The following is an 18,008-nucleotide window of genomic DNA, read 5'->3' on the forward strand; positions in this document are numbered from 1 at the left end:
TTTCCCTTGAGTGGGGTTTTTACTTGACAGCATGGAATGGATAAAGGGATCTGGAATACTAATTACATTTTGGACAGACATTCAACAAGTCTGTATATTTTTATTCTTATTTGTGTCTCCACTTCTAGAGATGCTTACAAATTAGTGTAAGACCCAAGTCTTTGAAAAATCTGTAGCATAAATCAGAAGGCTTTTCATTTTTCACCATTGGAGAGATTCAAATTTTGTTTATTCTTTTTTATTTTTTTAGCAGTTGGAATTACCTGTTAGCCACCTACAAAATATCACTATCACTATTATCATCTCCTTTGCTATTCTATTTTGTTGTTTGGGACTTACACTTTCTTATATTCTAATTCCATTAAGAGTTGTTTAGTGAGATTTCAGAAAAGAGTAGTTAAATGTATGTGTTCAGTTCTCCACCAAGTGAAAATTACATCTCCTTTGTAACAGGTCATAATGATTAATTGTATATTTATTCATATTGTATGTGATTATGTATGTATTGGATTGTCAGAAAAGTCGTGATGTTGGGACCAGCAGTTTGCGTAATGGCTATGTTGCTGGACTCCCACGTAGTCGACCGTGGTTCGAGTCCCGGACCCAGTGACTTAAAACTCATGCCAGGTGCGTGTGCGTGCGTGCCCAAGATCCAGATAGGAAAATGGAGGAGAAGGGATTGTGGCATGACCATCCCCCCTGGGGGTGATTTCTCGCTTTCTGTCTCTCTGTCTCTCTCTGTCTGCCTGGTGAGCGCACGCGCCCTATAGCAAAAACCTCTCCAAAAAAATTCTGAAAGAAAAAAGAAAAGTTGTGACTCATTTTGCACAGAAAAAATACATCATGACTTTTCTGACAATCCAATATATTAATTTTATACATTGTGTCTCCTTTTACTAGCAGTCCTTTGAGGATAAACATAATGAGTGCTATGATTTTAATGTATCTCCTTAAATTCATTGGTTGTTATTCAACTTTTACTGATAGCGTGATATAATTAAGAGAGTAGAAATGTAATCTGACTGTGGGATTAAGAAGTAGGCCTTTGGAAGGCAATGGTATCAGTAATAAGGTCATCAGGATGAGGTGGCTTGATTGGATTCTGGTAGCTTTATAAAAAGAGGGAAAGAAACCAGAGGTGAAACTCTCACTTCTGACATGTGCTGCCCTGTGCTGCCTCAGCACTCTTCGGAGGACCTCCACCAGCGAGAATCTCACCACATGCAGCCTCTTAGATTTGGACCTCCAGAATAGTGATAGGAACACATTTTTGTTCTTTGTAAGTTACCCTGTCTGTATAATTCTGTTATTAGCAAACAAGAATGGACTAAAGCAATGAACATTCCTACTAGTCATTTTATTATCAGTGTCTCCCACGACTCTTCACATACATCAGAGATTCAATAGTCATTTTTTGAATAAATAAGATATACCCTAAATTCTAATGATTGCCATAATTCTTTCTGTCTGTAAGTCCTCCTTTCTTCATTCTAATTCCATTTCCTCCTAGCCGAAATTGATTTTGAATTTTAATTACTGGCCAAGATTCAAATGGGATAAAGCAAAAAAAGTTTCTTTTGTACTTGCTTATAAGGGAATGAAGTTTAACAAAGTATTTTGAAAATTGCTTACATATTATCCTTCAAAAGTTCTCAGATAGCACCACTCCAAATAGCTAAATTAGTTTTGCTGTTGTTATTTAGTACTCTAATTTTCACATAAGATTTCAGGCAAAGCTCAATATTCAACCCAATTAAATAAATATTTTTTTTCAAAATGATAACATATTTACCATTTAAAACTACCTTGAATACCAACAATCGTACATAGGAACTTACTTTAGAAAACACATGATAGACCCAAACAGTGTTAGCGATATTATTTTCTACAACACTACATCTAAGTTTAAATAGGTTACGAAGGATTAAATTGAAATGACCCAGAACACGAGTGGTGTTTTACACTTTCAGCATGTGAAAGTAACTGTTCATTTTTTATCATCTAGTGAAATTATAGAAAATACATTTAGGATGATATTTACAAAATGTGTTTAATTCTAAATTAATACTACACATGAGTTTTTCATAAGGAGTGATAAATATTGCTAATATAAAAATTTCATATATTTTGTTTTTGTGCCAAGTAACTTGGTTCTGTTCATTATAGCAACCCTTGAATAAACGAGTATAAGTAAAACTTACCCTTTATTGTTATTGGCTAAGATGTAATACTAAGACACTCTTCAATCAGTTATTGACTTTATCATTTACATTTATAAGTAAATTATTATATCTTTACAATTCTTTTGGGAAAAAAATAATTCAGTGCTTTGTGCTTACCTACAATGTCCTTCATAAGGCCTAAAAGAGTCTCATCTCCTGTAATCCAGGGACGTTTCCCTACTTCATGACCATAGAATCCTCTGCAATCGAAAAGGGATATTTTAATTGTTTCTCAACTTTGTATGTGTAAGTTTTTCAAATATCAACTTTTGTAAATAAACACTTTTATGAGGCCTTTACAATGTCTTACTCATTATATAAAAGCATACTTTTTCAACACCAAAAAGAATACTGAACTCTGTTTTTGTTTTTCTTTTTGTAGAGACAGACAGAGAGAAAGTGAAAAATCACCTCCTGGGGGAATGACCACACCACAGTCCTCCTGCATTCACTTCTTGGTATTCTGGACACATGCACACACAGCCAGTATAATTTCCAAGCCACCAGGTCTGGGGCTTGAACTGTAGTGACCATGCAGAAGCCCAGCACCTTAACCACCATGTCACCTGCCAGTCTTCTGAACCTGTTTATTTATTTATTTATTTTTTTGGAGAGGTTTTTGCTATAGAGCGTGTGCACTCACCAGAAAGACAGACAGAAACAGAGAGACTGAAAGCGAGAAATCACAACACTCCCCCCCGCCCCCGAGGGGGGAGGAGGATGGCCACGCTGCAATTCTTTCTCTCTATTCTCCTCTCAGGATCTTGGGAACCCATGTACAAGTGCCCGGCGTGAGTTTAAATCACTGGGTCTGGGACTTGAACCACAGTCGACTACATGGCAGTCCAGCAACACAGGCATTATGCCAACTGCTGGTCCCTTAACCTGTTTTTTAACTTGTCATTTTTAAATTTCTGTGATTTCCTTTTTCTTGGGGATTGAGGGTGGCCTGCCTATATAGCATTTCATTATTATGCTATAATTTAGATTTTAAGATTTTTTTTTATTATTTTGAAAATTTCCAGACTTTCCATTTTAAGCATTTGACCATTACTTGTATGCCTGAGTAGATAGTAAATAGTATACTACTACTTTTTAAGGTAGGAGAAATGATTATCAATAAATTGAGTTTTCTAATACAGTCATGATCAATAAATCGAATAAAAATGTATACAACGTGACTACACTGAGGACATCATAATTATTTTTTAAATGATTTATTTATTAGTTTCTTCGTGAGAGAGAGCAACAGAGAGACAGTCATCCCATGATTCAGGGGTTTTTCCTCTATGGTACACCCTCCGCCTCACCCAGCCTGGATCACGCACATGTACATGCTGGGTGTGCATAGGGCTGCCTCGGGACAGGAATGTGGGGCCTTCTCATGTGGGCCCACCATTGCTTTACCACTGAGCCACCAGCTAGTTCCCACAGTGACCTCTTAAGTGATATTAAGAAATAGCTACAATCAAATACAACACTATACTTTGATGCATTTTCTAGTGATTTCAACCATCTTATTCCAGTTCAACTTTATGCACGGAAATCCCCAGTAGGCATAAAGGAATAACAAAAAATACGTAAGAGTACTTCAGTTCTCACGAAGCTTCCACCAAATGAGGAAGACAAATACACTTGAAAAATACAGAAGAAATTAAAACAAAGGATAAGGGAAAGGGACTGAAGGGCTGTAAGGTACTGCAGTTGTACCAGGCTCTGCAGTAGACTGCTGAACAACTTGCCTTCTTTCTCACTTGCTTTCATAACCTACCAGAGACTGAGTACTTCCTATGCAAAATGCTCAGTACCTGAAGTGTTTCAGACTTCAGAGTCCTTAAGAATATTTGCAAACAGATAATAATGAGATATCTTGGTGATGGGACCCAAGTCTGAACACGAAATTTATTACCCCCCATTTTCTTTACTTGGTACCTTGCAAAAAAGCCTTTCCTTTTCTTCCCTGCAAACTCCTTTAGGTTCAGTAACGTAACATCACATGAGGTCAGGTGTGAGGTCGGGTGTGATATTTTCCACTTGTGGTATTGTGTTGGTACTCAAAAAGTTTCTGATTTGGGGACATTTAAGATTTTGGAACATTTTTTAGTTTTGCATTAGGAGTGCTCAACCTGTATAAGCTAGCTGTAGGTAACAACTATGTGATTGTGAGGCTATATTTATTACAAGCTTATCAGGCCTAGTTTTCTACTTTTGTCAAAGCAAATGGGAGACAATATGTACCGTAAAAAGTTGCCCTAAAAAAAAAAAAAAAAGTTTGCCCTAAGTGAGAGGATATGGAAGCAACTGACTCCTAGTACCTTTTTGCTGAATCTTCTTTCCTGGTATAAATCCCGTGCTAAGGCTTCTTTCATTGGCATGTAGCACCGTAGCACATTAGTTTTTAAACTAACATTTTGATTACCATATAAACTAAGATGAGAGAGAAGACTTTCTTTAAGAATAAACATAGACTACTAAGAACTAAGGAGGAAGAGCAAGGCAATTGTTAGTTATTATCATTCATATTATTATCTGATAGCCTGCAGCTTGCCTCTTTCTTGACTTCCAATATAAATGCTAAAGACAAAAATCATTATCATTAAATGGTAGTTAAAGGCAGATATTTGGATCCTTTTTTATTTTAATCACATAGAGCTCCATGGCCTTTGCTGATAGCACAATACATCTTATTACATTTAGGTAGTAAAATTCTATGTTCTGCCTCAGAGAATTTATATCTGAGAATATTACACCACCTACTCCTCACTCTGGTAGACACGGTGGTAATAATCTTTAAGGATACATTTTTTTTTCCTGCAATGCTTTTGGCATCTCTCTCCCTTTAGAGTATCCTAGATAGGACCTACTTGGTCTTTTTGTCAGCCTTCTAGCCTGAGGTAGTGAAATGTACTTAGAAAGTGTTATTCAAATAAACCCCAAATAATGTGGTCTGTCATTAGAAAGAGCTGATATAGATAAAAGTGCAGTTATAAACATATGTATTAGAGTTAAGAAAAATATATTATTGCTCTCATTCAAAATTGCTTAAAATAGATCCCGCATAGCTGCAATCTCCTTGTGCAAATACTGGAAAAGAAACTAGGGCAGGAGGAAGGAGTTAACTCTTTACCATGGCATAAACCATTGCCAGGAATTGGGTGTTTTCTAAGATGTGTACAAGCGGTATTTGCTCATGAAATTAGATGGAGGAATATAAAATCTAATTAGCCAGTTAACAGAAACTTGAATTCTTTTTCAAATAAGACCTTGCCTTTTTTTAAAAAAACTTATGTATTTAATTTATTAGTAGTAGTATTTTTTTTTTCTTTATTTTGGCCCGAGAGAGAGAGAGAGAGAGAAAAAGAAAATGAGAAAGCAAGCCTCCAAGTCCAGGATTCTAATGGTGGTTAGCCATATGGGAGTCCAGTGCCTTGCCACTGCGCCACCTGCTGGCCCCTGACCTTGCTTTAAAAAAAAAAATTTTTTTTTTAAGGTTTTTGCCATAGAAGCATGTGCTTTGCCCGAGAGAAAGAGAGAGAGAAAGAGAGAGAGAGAGAGAGAGAGAGAAGGAAAGTGAGAGGGAAAGTGAGCTATCACTCTACAGGAGAGAGGGTCACACAGCAGTCCCTTCTCTACTCTCCTCTTAGGATTTCGGGCACTCATGCACATGCATCCAGAATGATGTTCAAGCCATCAGGTCCTGGGCTCCAACTATAGTTGGCCCTGCAATAGTCCAGTGCCTTAACTACTGTGGCACCTCCAGTCCCAGACCTCGCTTAAATGATCCTGTAAAATGTAAAGTGGTTCTACTGTTTGAAACATTTCCCCGTAAGTAAATAAAGAAGACTTTACGATTTCCCTTAATAATAACCACTCTTTTTTTCCATGATGCACTTGATGTTTAGCCAACTAAGACGTTGGGCAAATCTTTGTAACATGCCATATGATGTATTTTCTTTTACTTTCTTATTCATACACTTATTTTTTATTTTAAGAAAAAGTCATTATATTGAATGAGACACACACTGCCATATAAAATAAGTCATGGCCAAACACTGGGTGGTGTGTTCCTGGTACATAATTCAGTAAGTTATTTTCCTCTTTAAGTAATTCTACCTAAACACCACAGTTCTTTGAGGAAGTCCCCATAAAGACATAACAGCAGCAAGTTTTTGCTCCTATGGGAAAAAAAAAGAATATTTATCTAGCAAATTTGAAAATGCAGGTGACCTAAAATATCTGTGGTTCTATCTTAGGGTCATAATATCCATTTCTCAACTTACGGTGTGACCTTTATGGTCAATGTATCTTTTCCTTCTAACTAAACTTTACCATTATGAGTATTATATGTTATTCTCTTTTAAGTAATACAGGCCATTAGTAAATATTTAATACAAAATATTACTCTCTATTATTTTGTAAATTTACCTTTTCCCTTGATTTTTTTTTTTTTTTGAGAGAGAGGTTTTTGCTATAGGACGCGTGTCCTCGCCAGACAGACAGAGACAGAGAGACAGAAAGCGAGAAATCAACCCCCAGGGGGCATGGCCATGCCGCAATCCTTTCTCCTCCGTTCTCCTCTCGGGATCTTGAGCATGCACACACACGCGCCCGTCATGAGTTTTAAGCCACTGGGTCTGAGACACGAACTGCGGTCGACTACATGGGAGTCCAGTGACATAGCCATTACGCTAACTGCTGGTCCCAGAGAGAGAGATGGACTCAATGCCGCAATCCTCCAGCCTCCATAGGTTTTTCCATAGGGCGGGCGCCACCACACCCCTTCCCTTGAAATTTTAAAGCTTTATTGCCTATTCATTGCAGCAGAACCACAGAGTTGTAGTATATTCTTGCTTTTTATTGTTACTTTTTTGCTGATAATTATATATTGAATGTGTCCAATCACATTAAAAGTTTCTGTTTTAGAATATGGAAATTATTTAAATATTATAATTTCACAAAACATATATATATTTCAAACTAAAATGTTACTAATCTACCTTAGAAATCCAATGTAGTTGAAAATGAAATTATAGCATAACAATATTATTTAAATCAAATACAGAGGGAAGAGCCCCTTAAGAAAGGGGTGGGAGGGAACTGTTTGCCCTTCCACCATATGAAGATACAGCAAGAAGTGCCATTTGGAAGCAAAGAGAAGTCCTCACCAGACACCAAATCTGCTGGTGCCTTGATCTTGCACTTTTCAACCCACAGGACTGTGAGAAAATAAATTTCTGCACTTTATAAATTCCCTAGTCTCTGGTATTTTGTGATAGCAGAAAGAACAGAACTAAAACAGGTCAAAGAATATTTCTAAGTTCACTTCTACTCTTGATTTTTCTCTAGTATAAGGAATCAAATGTTGTAACTATATCAATTACAAGATCAGCCTGTGTTATAACCAGAAACAGTCTGTTCTACAGATAAGCGTGGTGGGCAATATGTCCATAATGTCTCATGAAACTGATGGAGATGACAGTCATGAGCCAAATGGCATTTCCACAGGGCCCAGATGACTAGAGACGTGATATCTATTGGGTTGTCGGAAAAGTCACGGCATATTTTTTCTATACAAAAATGCATCATGACTTTTCCGAAAACCAATATATTCCTAATGTTTCACATTGTCAAAACACTCTAATCCCTATGTTTTTGTTAAAATTATACATTTTTAAAAGGTTTTTGCCATAGTGTGCATGTGCTTGCCAGCAAGACAGTGAGAAGGAAAGTAGAAACCACTCCCCAGGAGAGACGGCCAGGGCTGCAATCTCTTCTCTCCATCCTCCTCCTGAGATTTGGAGCATGTGCACATGTGCACCTGGTATGAATTTCAAGCCATTGTGTCAGGGGCTCGAATCACAGCTAGCCATATGGGAATCTAGTGCCTTAACCATTATGCTACCTGCTGGCCCCAGGATTATAAATTTGTAATGCTATTTGTTCCAACTAATTAATGAATTTTAATGTGCATTAGTTCTCTCTTTGATTTATTCCTTCCTACCTTCCAATAATTTTTCATTGGTCAAAAGAAGTAGACAGTGACCTGACTTGACTATTAGCCAAGAAGTAGAGCAGAGGTGGGATTAAAGTTCGCAGAGGACCAGGTGACCAGGTAAAACTTATTGCCATAATGGGAGCCCCTGAATCTAGAGGCAAACAACACACATAGGGCAAATTTAATACACAAACCAAAACAATAGTTGAAAAAAGAACTGAAGTGACCAAGAGTGTACTGAAGCAGTATGAAGATTACTTTAAACTGAAAACATCTGACCAAAAATCAGCCACAGAAAGGAATATTATGTAAAGTTAAACAAATCCTAAAAATACAGCTTCCACTCACCAACTCTCAGTAGGGGGGGAGTGAACCTTAGCACTGGGAGGTGTAATGCAGCTGCCATTAATCTCCCTCCACAAGAACTTCCAGCCAGAGATACTGTCTGAGAATCAGGATGGCATTTTCTTATATTCCCACTGAAGTCCTACCTCTCCCCTCTCTAGTTAAGCGGGTATATAACCCTTAGCCCTGGCTGTCCAGTGGGGCGTTCCTAGCAGAGTGCTTCCATGGTGTGTAAAATAGACTCTACTGTTAATTTGTCTGTTGTCAGCTATTTCACAGGCCCTGATACTTGCAACTAAGTTCTATGTCAGTAAAATGTTTCTCCTCCAAGAACCTTAACTGGAAAAGGCCAGAGTAGGAATTTTAAACTAAATTGTGGGAGTAAAAAAATAAAAGTGAGCAGACACTTTGGGGCTCAAACAAAGGGGTGTGGTGGAAAGAGGCAAGAAAATGTAATCATGCACTTCAAACACCTGGCATTTATGGGTGTGCAGGGCGATGATGTTGACTGACTCACTGCAACCAGAGCAAGAAACCTAAGTAAAACAAAGAGCAAGGATGGAATGGTATCTTTTGCTCAGAATTCCTTAATTCACTTTACATGGCCTGAAGCATAAAATGCACCTTCTTTCTGAAGCACTTGTCTAATGAAAATTAGACAGGAAAACTTTAACTAAGATTATGAAATTTTCTATCATCACAAAGTGAATTATAGTAGAAACGTGCATTGCAGCAACAATACCAGGTAAGTCTTATGTTATAGAGGCATTTTCCTGAAATATAACTTTAAAGTCTTGAAAAGAATCACCCCCAGTCCTTTAATAAAGTAGGATGCCTATAAGGATATGAACAGAAGAGCAGGGCAGCATCTTTTAAAATGCCTAGAGGATAAAAATGCACAACCTTGATCAGTGAATATCCAAGATGCAAGGACACTCTCTAAAGTTCAAATTCATTCAATCTAATTCTATGCTCTCTCTTACATTAAGGCCAAAAATGAGTATTAACCATTTTTATTAACTATGACCCTCGTTTATTAAATACTAAAACCTGCTAGTACGAAATGCTTCTGAATGTGGTGATATGTATTTTTGCAATTTATGCACAAAAGTTATGTGAGTAAAGTTATAATAGGCTTAATAAATTATATAAATTTCTATCCTTCTTACATTAAGTTGAAAACTTACGTTCTTTACTACTAAAATGAAGCATTTGTTGCAGTTATCTGATAGTCATGGTAGTAATTAGTAGCACAGTCAATGTAAACTAAACTTTGAATAACATATACTGCCCCAACATAAAATAAAGAAAAATAAGGAAAATATTTTGAGTTTCTATGGAAACCAAGTATCTTGACTCCAGATTTCTTTTTTGGTTTGCTTTAATCTTTTTGAAAAATGTTTTTGCAAACCTATAAGTTTAGCTTGCCTCTTTACAGATTTTTCAATTTTAAAATATTCAGAAAATATTTTTAAATTAGTTTTCATTATTTCAAACATTTTAGCTTTCCAAAGACATTTGAAAGTTTAAAGATAAAATAATTAAAATATTTCCAGTTTCAGCTTCATTGAAAAAGATAAAATATATATAAGATTGTATTTTTCTTAAAGGGTTTAATAATATGGCTAAAAATATTAAACTAATGAAAATAAATATGTATAAACTTTCTATCCAAGAACAGTGACTGCTAATGCCATAAACATTCAAAGGGGATTATCAATATGGCCAAGTGTTTGGGCTTACAGAGGATAAAGGTTCAAGTTGGGAGAGAGTGTGAAGGTTTTCACAATTCCTTACCTGAAAAAAAAATTCAATCCAATTAAAAGATTAATAAATCAGCTGAACAGACAACTCTCCAAGGAATATATAGGAACAGCCAAAAAGCATTTGAAATAATGCTCATCCTCCCTTACCATAAGAGAAATGCAAATCAAAATCACAATAAGATACTACTTAAGAAGGGGTAAGACTAAAAAAAAAAATAAAAAATAAAAAAAGAATGATAATGCTAGTGAGGTTGCAGTGACAGAGAACTCTCCTACACTGTTGACTGGTAGCAATGTACATTGGCCCAGTCACTGTGGAGAACAACATGGAGGTTCCTCAAAGACCTACAAATAGAACTACCACATGATCTAGCAATCCACTCCTTAGTATCCACACAAAGGACAGGGGAACACTCAGTTGGAAAAGTACTTGCACATCTATGTTTACTGTAGCGTTATTCCTAACTGCTAAAACATGGAATTGACACAAATGTCCACAAACAGATGAATGGGTTGAAAAAGTTTGCACTTATACACTATGGAATACTATTCTGTCATAAAAACAATGAAACCTTGGCATTTGATAGAAAGTGGATGAACATAGAAGATCTAATGCTAAGTGAAACAAGCCACACTATCACGGAGAGATATTATATGCCCCCCACATACTATAAACTAAATGTCTACATATATTCAGTTTCTATGGCAGAAAATTAAAGATTGGAAAGTATAAAATCATGGAGAGCAAATGTGGATGCTAGAGATGGTGAGGGAGAAAAGTAGGGGAGGGACGGAATCAAGGGGGAAAAAAGGCAAAATAGTGAAGGGACACAAAAATTAAAAATCATCTGTTGATAATTTTTATGGCAATATTTCTGACTGGTCTAATATGCAGTGTATTCATGCTGGGAAAATTCACTTTGCATGCTGTAAAGATATATGCTGTTTTAATGTAAAATAAATTAAAAATTAAAAAAAGAAGAGGTAGAGAAAAAATTACTGATTTAAGACTCCTTTGTTGGCACGAATCCATTTATTTATTTATTTACTTATTTATTTTGAGAGAGAGATTTTTGTTATAGGATGCATGTGCTTGCTGGAGAGACAGAGATAGTGAGACAGAACATGAGAAATCCACTCCCCCAGGGGAATGGTCACGAGGCAACCCATTCTCTTCCTTTTACCTCAGGATTTTGGGCATGTACACATGCATCCAGTATGAGTTCTAAACCACTGGGTCTGGGACTTGAACTGTAGTCAACTATGTCGGAGTCTGACAATGTAACCATTATGCCATCTGGTGGTCCTGGCACATCTTCTTTTAGCTAAGCTCAAATGAAGCATCTTTCTCAACTAATCATCCTCCATATGGAAAGACATTGATATTGCTTCACCTTATTTCTTATCTTTCTCTTTTTTTATTTATAAAAATAAATATTGATATTTTAGTCAAGAATTAATCACAAAAAAATCTAAAATCCTAAACCTAATCATCTTCCATATGGAAAGAGATTGATACTGCTTCACCTTACTTCTTATCTTTCTCTTTTATTTTATTTATAAAAATAAATATTGATATTTTAGTCAAGAATTAATCACAAAAAAATCTAAAATCCTAAACATTAACTTTTTTCATCCTTAAAGAAATAAAATTATTACATATGATTGAGATCCATCAGCATAGGAGGACTTAGGTGCTTATCACTTAAAAGTTTTCCTCCTGACTCTTCTGTTAGTCATGTGAACTTTTGCTGATCTTGAATATTTCATTAATAAAATTATAGTATTGTGGGCCAGCAGGCAGTGTAGTGGCTAAGGTGCTGGACTCCCACTGGTTGACCCAGGTTCAAGTCCCAGACCTGGTTGCTTGAAATTCACCCCAGGCATGTGTGTGTGCATGCCCAAAATCCTAAGTGAAGAATGGAGGTAAAGGTATTATGGTATGGTCACATCCTAGGAGGTTATTTCTCATTTTCTCTTTCTCTCTGCCTCTCTGGTGAGTACACAAGCCCTATAGCAAAAATGTCTCAAAAAAAAAAATAAGTGAATTAATAAATAAAATTAGAAAATTGGCTGTCCTGATCCCTAATGATGTTTCCCTCTGCCCTAAAATATTAGGATTTTATAATATGTTTTTCTGAATATTAGACAACCTTGCAATATTTTTAGAATTTTATATAAGATGTAGAAAGTAGCTCTTAAAATAATACTCACATTTTGGCCCACTTATCTAGTTCTTCTTCAAGATACGTTTTAACCATTTTTGGTTGCAGGCCAAGAGAATTTCCCAATAAATAGATGGCATTTTCATCCTTATTCACTAAAGATATATCAACTAAAACAGAAGAAAATGGTTAAAAAAATTAATCAATTAACATTTTTCAGTCTGGTATTGTTAATCTAGTACAAGCAATTGATTTAATTAACTCCAAGAAAAACAGTAAGTAATTTACAGTTACTCTGAAGAATAACAGCAGGTTCTCTGAAAAACAATTAACCTTTGCATTTATATTTTAAAATATAATTTAAACCTATAGAAATTAATGTGGAGATCACTCATATTTATTGGGTTATTGTGCTACATGAGAAAATCTGAATCACCAACTAGTCCCAGTCGTAAACAACCAAAGGAAATAGAAAAGATCTGAAAACAATTTTTATAGGAATGATATCAATCTATTTAAATGTATTAGAAGATTACGAAAATTTAGACAATTACTAACTCTCCACATTAGTCATAGCTGCAGATATGGCAAACTGAATAAATCTAAGATTGTTTATATATTGTACTTAGATATATTGGATTTATAACTTTTCTTATTCTCTATATTCATATGTATAGTTTACATATATATATATGAGTATATACACACACACATATATGCATAGGCAGAGATTGTTCTGTATATCTACTTCTTACACAAATAAATCAGAACTTTGCTGATTTGTCTTACAATTCACCCATGACTGCAAACAAATACAGTTTCATTAATAAACCAATCTAAGGGCTTAAAATACAGTCCAGAAATGCACGTTTACGATCATAATTATAAACCACTGAGTTTGCTCTAATTCCATGGGGGGAGAAAAACAAGTTTCTTGCTCGTATTTCATTGGAATTAGTCAGTACTATACTTGTCTACTTCAGACTCCTTAACTAAACCTTTAAAGACTTTTTAAAAGCACACCATATGTTTCAACCTGATCACTTTTCTTTTTTTCTTTTTTTTTTGGATACGTTTTTGTTATAGAGAGCGTGCACTCGCCAGAAAGACACAGAGAGACAGAGAGAAAGGGAGAAATCACCCCCCAGGGGGTATGGCCATACTGCAATCCCTTCTCCTCCATTCTCGTCTTGGGATCTTGGACACACACGCACACGTGCCCGGCATGAGTTTTTTAACCCACCAGGTCCGGGACTTGAACCGTGGTCGACTACATGGGAGTCCAGAGACATAGCCATTACGCTAACTGCTGGTCCCCAACCTAATCACTTTTATAGATATTGTTCCTCTTTTTTCTTGCCATTTTTAAAATCCATCCCAATGAAAGAGATGTAAATGCTGTTCACACGTTTAAATTGAATTCATTAGCAGTTTCTTTGTTGACCTAGAGGACAAATATTAAAGGATCTTATTTAAAATGTAGAACTCTTTTTTTATTTGTTTTTTTTTTTTTTTTGAGAGGTTTTCGCTATAGGGCACGTGCGCTTGCCAGACAGACAGAGAGAGACAGAGAGACAGAAAGCAAGAAATCACCCCCCAGGGGGGATGGCCAAGCCGCAATCCCTTCTCCTCCATTCTCCTCTCGGGATCCTGGGCGCACATGCACACGTGCCTGGCGTGAGTTTAAGCCACCGGGTCTGGGACTCGAACCGCCGTCGACTACATGGGAGTCCAGCGACATAGCTATTACGCTAACTGCTGGTCCCAAAATGTAGAACTCTTAATTGGTGTACCATGGCTCAAATTTCAATGTAATATTTAAGTAAGTACTGTTTGAAGGCTAAAGTTGTTTTATGTGTGTCAGACCCATCAATGACCCAAGAAAATGAGGTGACTATGCTAATCCCATTGTCTTGTCTTTTTTTTTTTTTTTTTTTTTTCTGGTGCTTTTACTAACAAAAAGACTGTGGTCTGCTTTCATTCAGAAAGTAATTTTTAAAGTGTATTCAATGTAAAAGAAAAGCAGAATTGCACACCAAACATTTTAGCCCAATGCCAGCCAAAAATACAATTCCTATTTTATTTCACTATGTCTCTTTTTCTACATTGAACTGTTTGTTTAATAAATCTACTTGTGGTGGCTTCCAAGTGGCATGGTGGTTAAGGTGCTGGACTCCCATATGGTCGACCAAGTTTCAAGTCTTGGACCTGATGGCTTGCTTTCTCACCTTCTCTCTCTTTCTCTGTCTCTCTGTGATCTCTCTCTTTCTCTGTCTCTCTGTGATCAAATTAAAAAGTAATAACTAGAATTAAATAAATCATTTAATAAATAAATATCTGGTTGTGATCATCTACTTATAAAATGATAACTAAAAAAATATACTATGAGTTGGAACCAGAAGGTGCTGTAGTGGTAAAGAGCTGGTCTCCCATGTAGTCGACTATGGTTCGAGTTCCAGACCTGGCAGCTTGAAACTCATTCCAGGTATGTGTGTGTGTATATGCCCAAAAATCCTGAGAGGAGAATGGAGGAAAAGGGATTATGGCATGGCCATCACCTCTGAGGGGTGAATTCTTGCTTTCTGTCTCTCTGTCTCTCCAGTGAGAACATGTAACCTATAGTAAAAATCTCCACCACCACGCCAAAAAAATACTATGTATAGACAATAGATCCTTTTGGAAGGTCAAGTGGTGATGCTGTGGTAAGAGCTGGATCCATGTGGGGAAGGTCCTGGGTTTCTGTCCTATGTACTTCTCAAGTTTTCTGGGCTCTCATGCAACTGCTCACAATCCAGACAAGCAGGACTGGACAATGGATAGCAGTGTGAAGAACCTGTTAAGAGTGTGTCTTTATCTTTTTTGTGGTAGAAAAAAAAAAACTTTAAAGATGTAGTTCAATAACGAAAATTATTTTTATTTTAATTGTTCATCAATGAAACAGAGCAGGTAATCAAACACCTTTGACAAGGTCCTTCTTTTTTTTATTTAATTTATTTCTTTTTTTTGTATATACATTCAGTCGCATTGCTTAGCTTACAATGTGAGCATTTCAATATGTGAACATTTCTCCCCAGTCCTGTTGATCAAAATATCTTCAACCGATAACACCACACTTCCTCATCCTGTCAATGTTCTACGAAGGACGTTTGGAGAAGGGATACGGAGACAGGGTCCTTCTGCATCACCAGCCCCTTCGCTTAGTCCTCCAGCTAGTCCAGATATCATAGATACACGTTTGCTTACACCTCCTGCATTTCAAGTAGACTGGGGATCCAAACCTGGGTTTAGCAATGTGGTTTCCAGCACTGCAGACCAACATGCTATGCTGCCTGGGCCAGAAAATAAATCTTTATATCTTTCATTTGGATTTATCTAGTGATTCATCACATCAGGAGCTTGGGGAAAAATAAAAAATATCAATATCCAGACTTGGCTGTAGGATTCTAATTTAATTTGCCTGGTACAAGGCCTTAGTTAGGCTTTTTTCTTCTTTCTTTTTTTTTTTTTTTTTAGTTTCTGTTGTTATAGGGCACATGCTCTTGTCAGAGACAGAAGTAGAGAGAGACAGGGAAAGTGAGAAATCATCTCCTGAGGGGATAGCCATGCCTCAATCCCTTCTTGTCCATTCTCCTCTAGCGATTTTGGGAATGCACAAGCACGTGCCCGGTATGATTTTCACATCACAGTGCCCAGGACTAGATCTGTGCAGTTGACCACGTGGGATCCAACCACCTTAACCGCCACGCCACCTGCTGGCCTAACTCTAGACATTGGAAAAAACTTCCCTCAACAAAATGTTGGTAGGGGTTTACTTCAGAAGGCCTAGCACTTGTCCCTTCATTTAAAAAAATAAATAAATAAAATAAAGAAGCAAACAAAAACTGTGAATTCTCTACTTTAATTCAATTATGCAAGGTCACAGAAGGCCATTTACCTTTAACTTAATATAGCATGTTTTTATTGTAATTTACGTTTAGCTAAGTTAATGTTAAATATTTTAAGATTCAATAATAAAACACATGTGAAATAATTCTAGGCAAAGTTTTCTAACCCTTTTTACATGATGAAGCACATAAAAAATTAAATTGTGCAGCATATTGTAATACATCAAAAATGCTACTTTAGGGCAAAGGTAAAAAGACACAGTCCAGTTGCCCCATGAGCTGAAAAAATTAAAATATTGATATACTTCTAATTCCCAAACACATGCACATAAACACACTCAATAAACTTACAATGAAAATCAAATTTAAGTTTATACAGAAACAATGAAGTAACTGAAATAACTCTACTTTTAAAATTTTTACAAATTAAAAAGAAAACTTATGGTCATCAATAATGTCATGGTAGTAAAGCAATGCTCTGTGATGCTAAAGACTCATGAGAAAGATTTACATTTGTGCCCCCCAGGTCTCCTTGTACATGCACTGTGCACACATGTGTACCAGTGATCTGGGCTGGCCTAGGCTAGGGAGCAGATCACAGCTTTAAGACCCTGTTAAGAGTCTTTCTCCCCCCACTCCCACTCAAGAAATAAGTAAACAAATTTAAAATTAACATAAAATAGGGCCAGATGGTGATGTGGTGGTTAAGGTAGCTGAATCCCACATGGTGAACTGTACTGTTCAAGTCTCATACCCAGCAGCTTGAAAGATGCATCAGGTATGTATGAGTGCATGCTCAAAATTCTGAGAGGAGCACGGAAGAAAAGGGATTGTGGAGTGGCCACCCATTCTGAAAGGCTATTTCCCACTTCCTTTTACTCTGGAAAGCACAAACACTCTATGGCTAAACTAAACTAAAGAAGAAATCTAGGGACCAGCAAGTGGTGTAATGGCTATGTCCCTGGACTCCCATGTAGTCGACTGTGGTTTGAATCCCAGACCCAGTGGCTTAAACTCACACCAGGCACGTGTGCATGCACACCCAAGATCCTGACAGAAGAATGGAGGAGAAGGGATTGTGGCGTGGCCATCCCCCCTGGAGGGTGATTTCTCGCTTTCTGTCTCTCTGTCTTTCTCCGTGCCCTATAGAAAAAACCTCTCCAAAAAAAGAAAAAGAAAAAGAAAAGAAATTTGAGCCTAAAATGTCAACATACTGTATTGGTTTAATTGTAAAATATGAGCTAATTTTTTTTAAAAATCCAGAATTCCTTTTTCAAATCTAGAAGTAAAAAGAAAGACAGATAAGATCTTCCTTAAAGTTGTACAACATTTCTCAACATCATAAAAATGGCATTGTAGTTCATCGCATTACAATTAGTAATAAAACACATAGAGATTCAAGCTATTTGTTTCATTTGTGTTTTTATTACTTGGAGTTCCATATTACCAAGATGTATGCAAACACCTAAAATGAATCTGATGGGTAAGAACTGCTTAATTTTTTTTTTTTGAGAGATTTTCGCTATAGGGCTCGCGCGCTCGCCAGACAGACAGAGAGACATTAGAGACAGAAAGCGAGAAATCACCCCCCAGGGGGATGATCACACCACAATCCCTTCTCCTCCATTCTC

At 36.6% G+C, this 18,008-nt stretch overlaps 1 protein-coding gene across 2 annotated transcripts in view; it reads right to left on the reverse strand.

Moving 5' to 3' along the window:
* The window catches only part of KYNU (kynureninase), a 64,590-nt gene that overhangs the window by 25,813 nt on the left and 20,769 nt on the right, over positions 1–18,008 (reverse strand). For both annotated transcript variants that reach the window (XM_027765591.1, XM_006161673.3), the window contains exons 2-3: positions 12,543–12,663; positions 2,340–2,422 (exon numbers count right to left, since the gene is read on the reverse strand). In XM_027765591.1, the coding sequence (XP_027621392.1) occupies positions 2,340–2,422; positions 12,543–12,663 (204 nt within the window). The remainder of the gene's footprint in view (positions 1–2,339; positions 2,423–12,542; positions 12,664–18,008) is intronic.

Source organism: Tupaia chinensis, unplaced genomic scaffold (genome assembly GCF_000334495.1).
Source record: "Tupaia chinensis unplaced genomic scaffold, TupChi_1.0 Scaffold138757_1, whole genome shotgun sequence".
Lineage (NCBI taxonomy): Eukaryota > Metazoa > Chordata > Mammalia > Scandentia > Tupaiidae > Tupaia > Tupaia belangeri.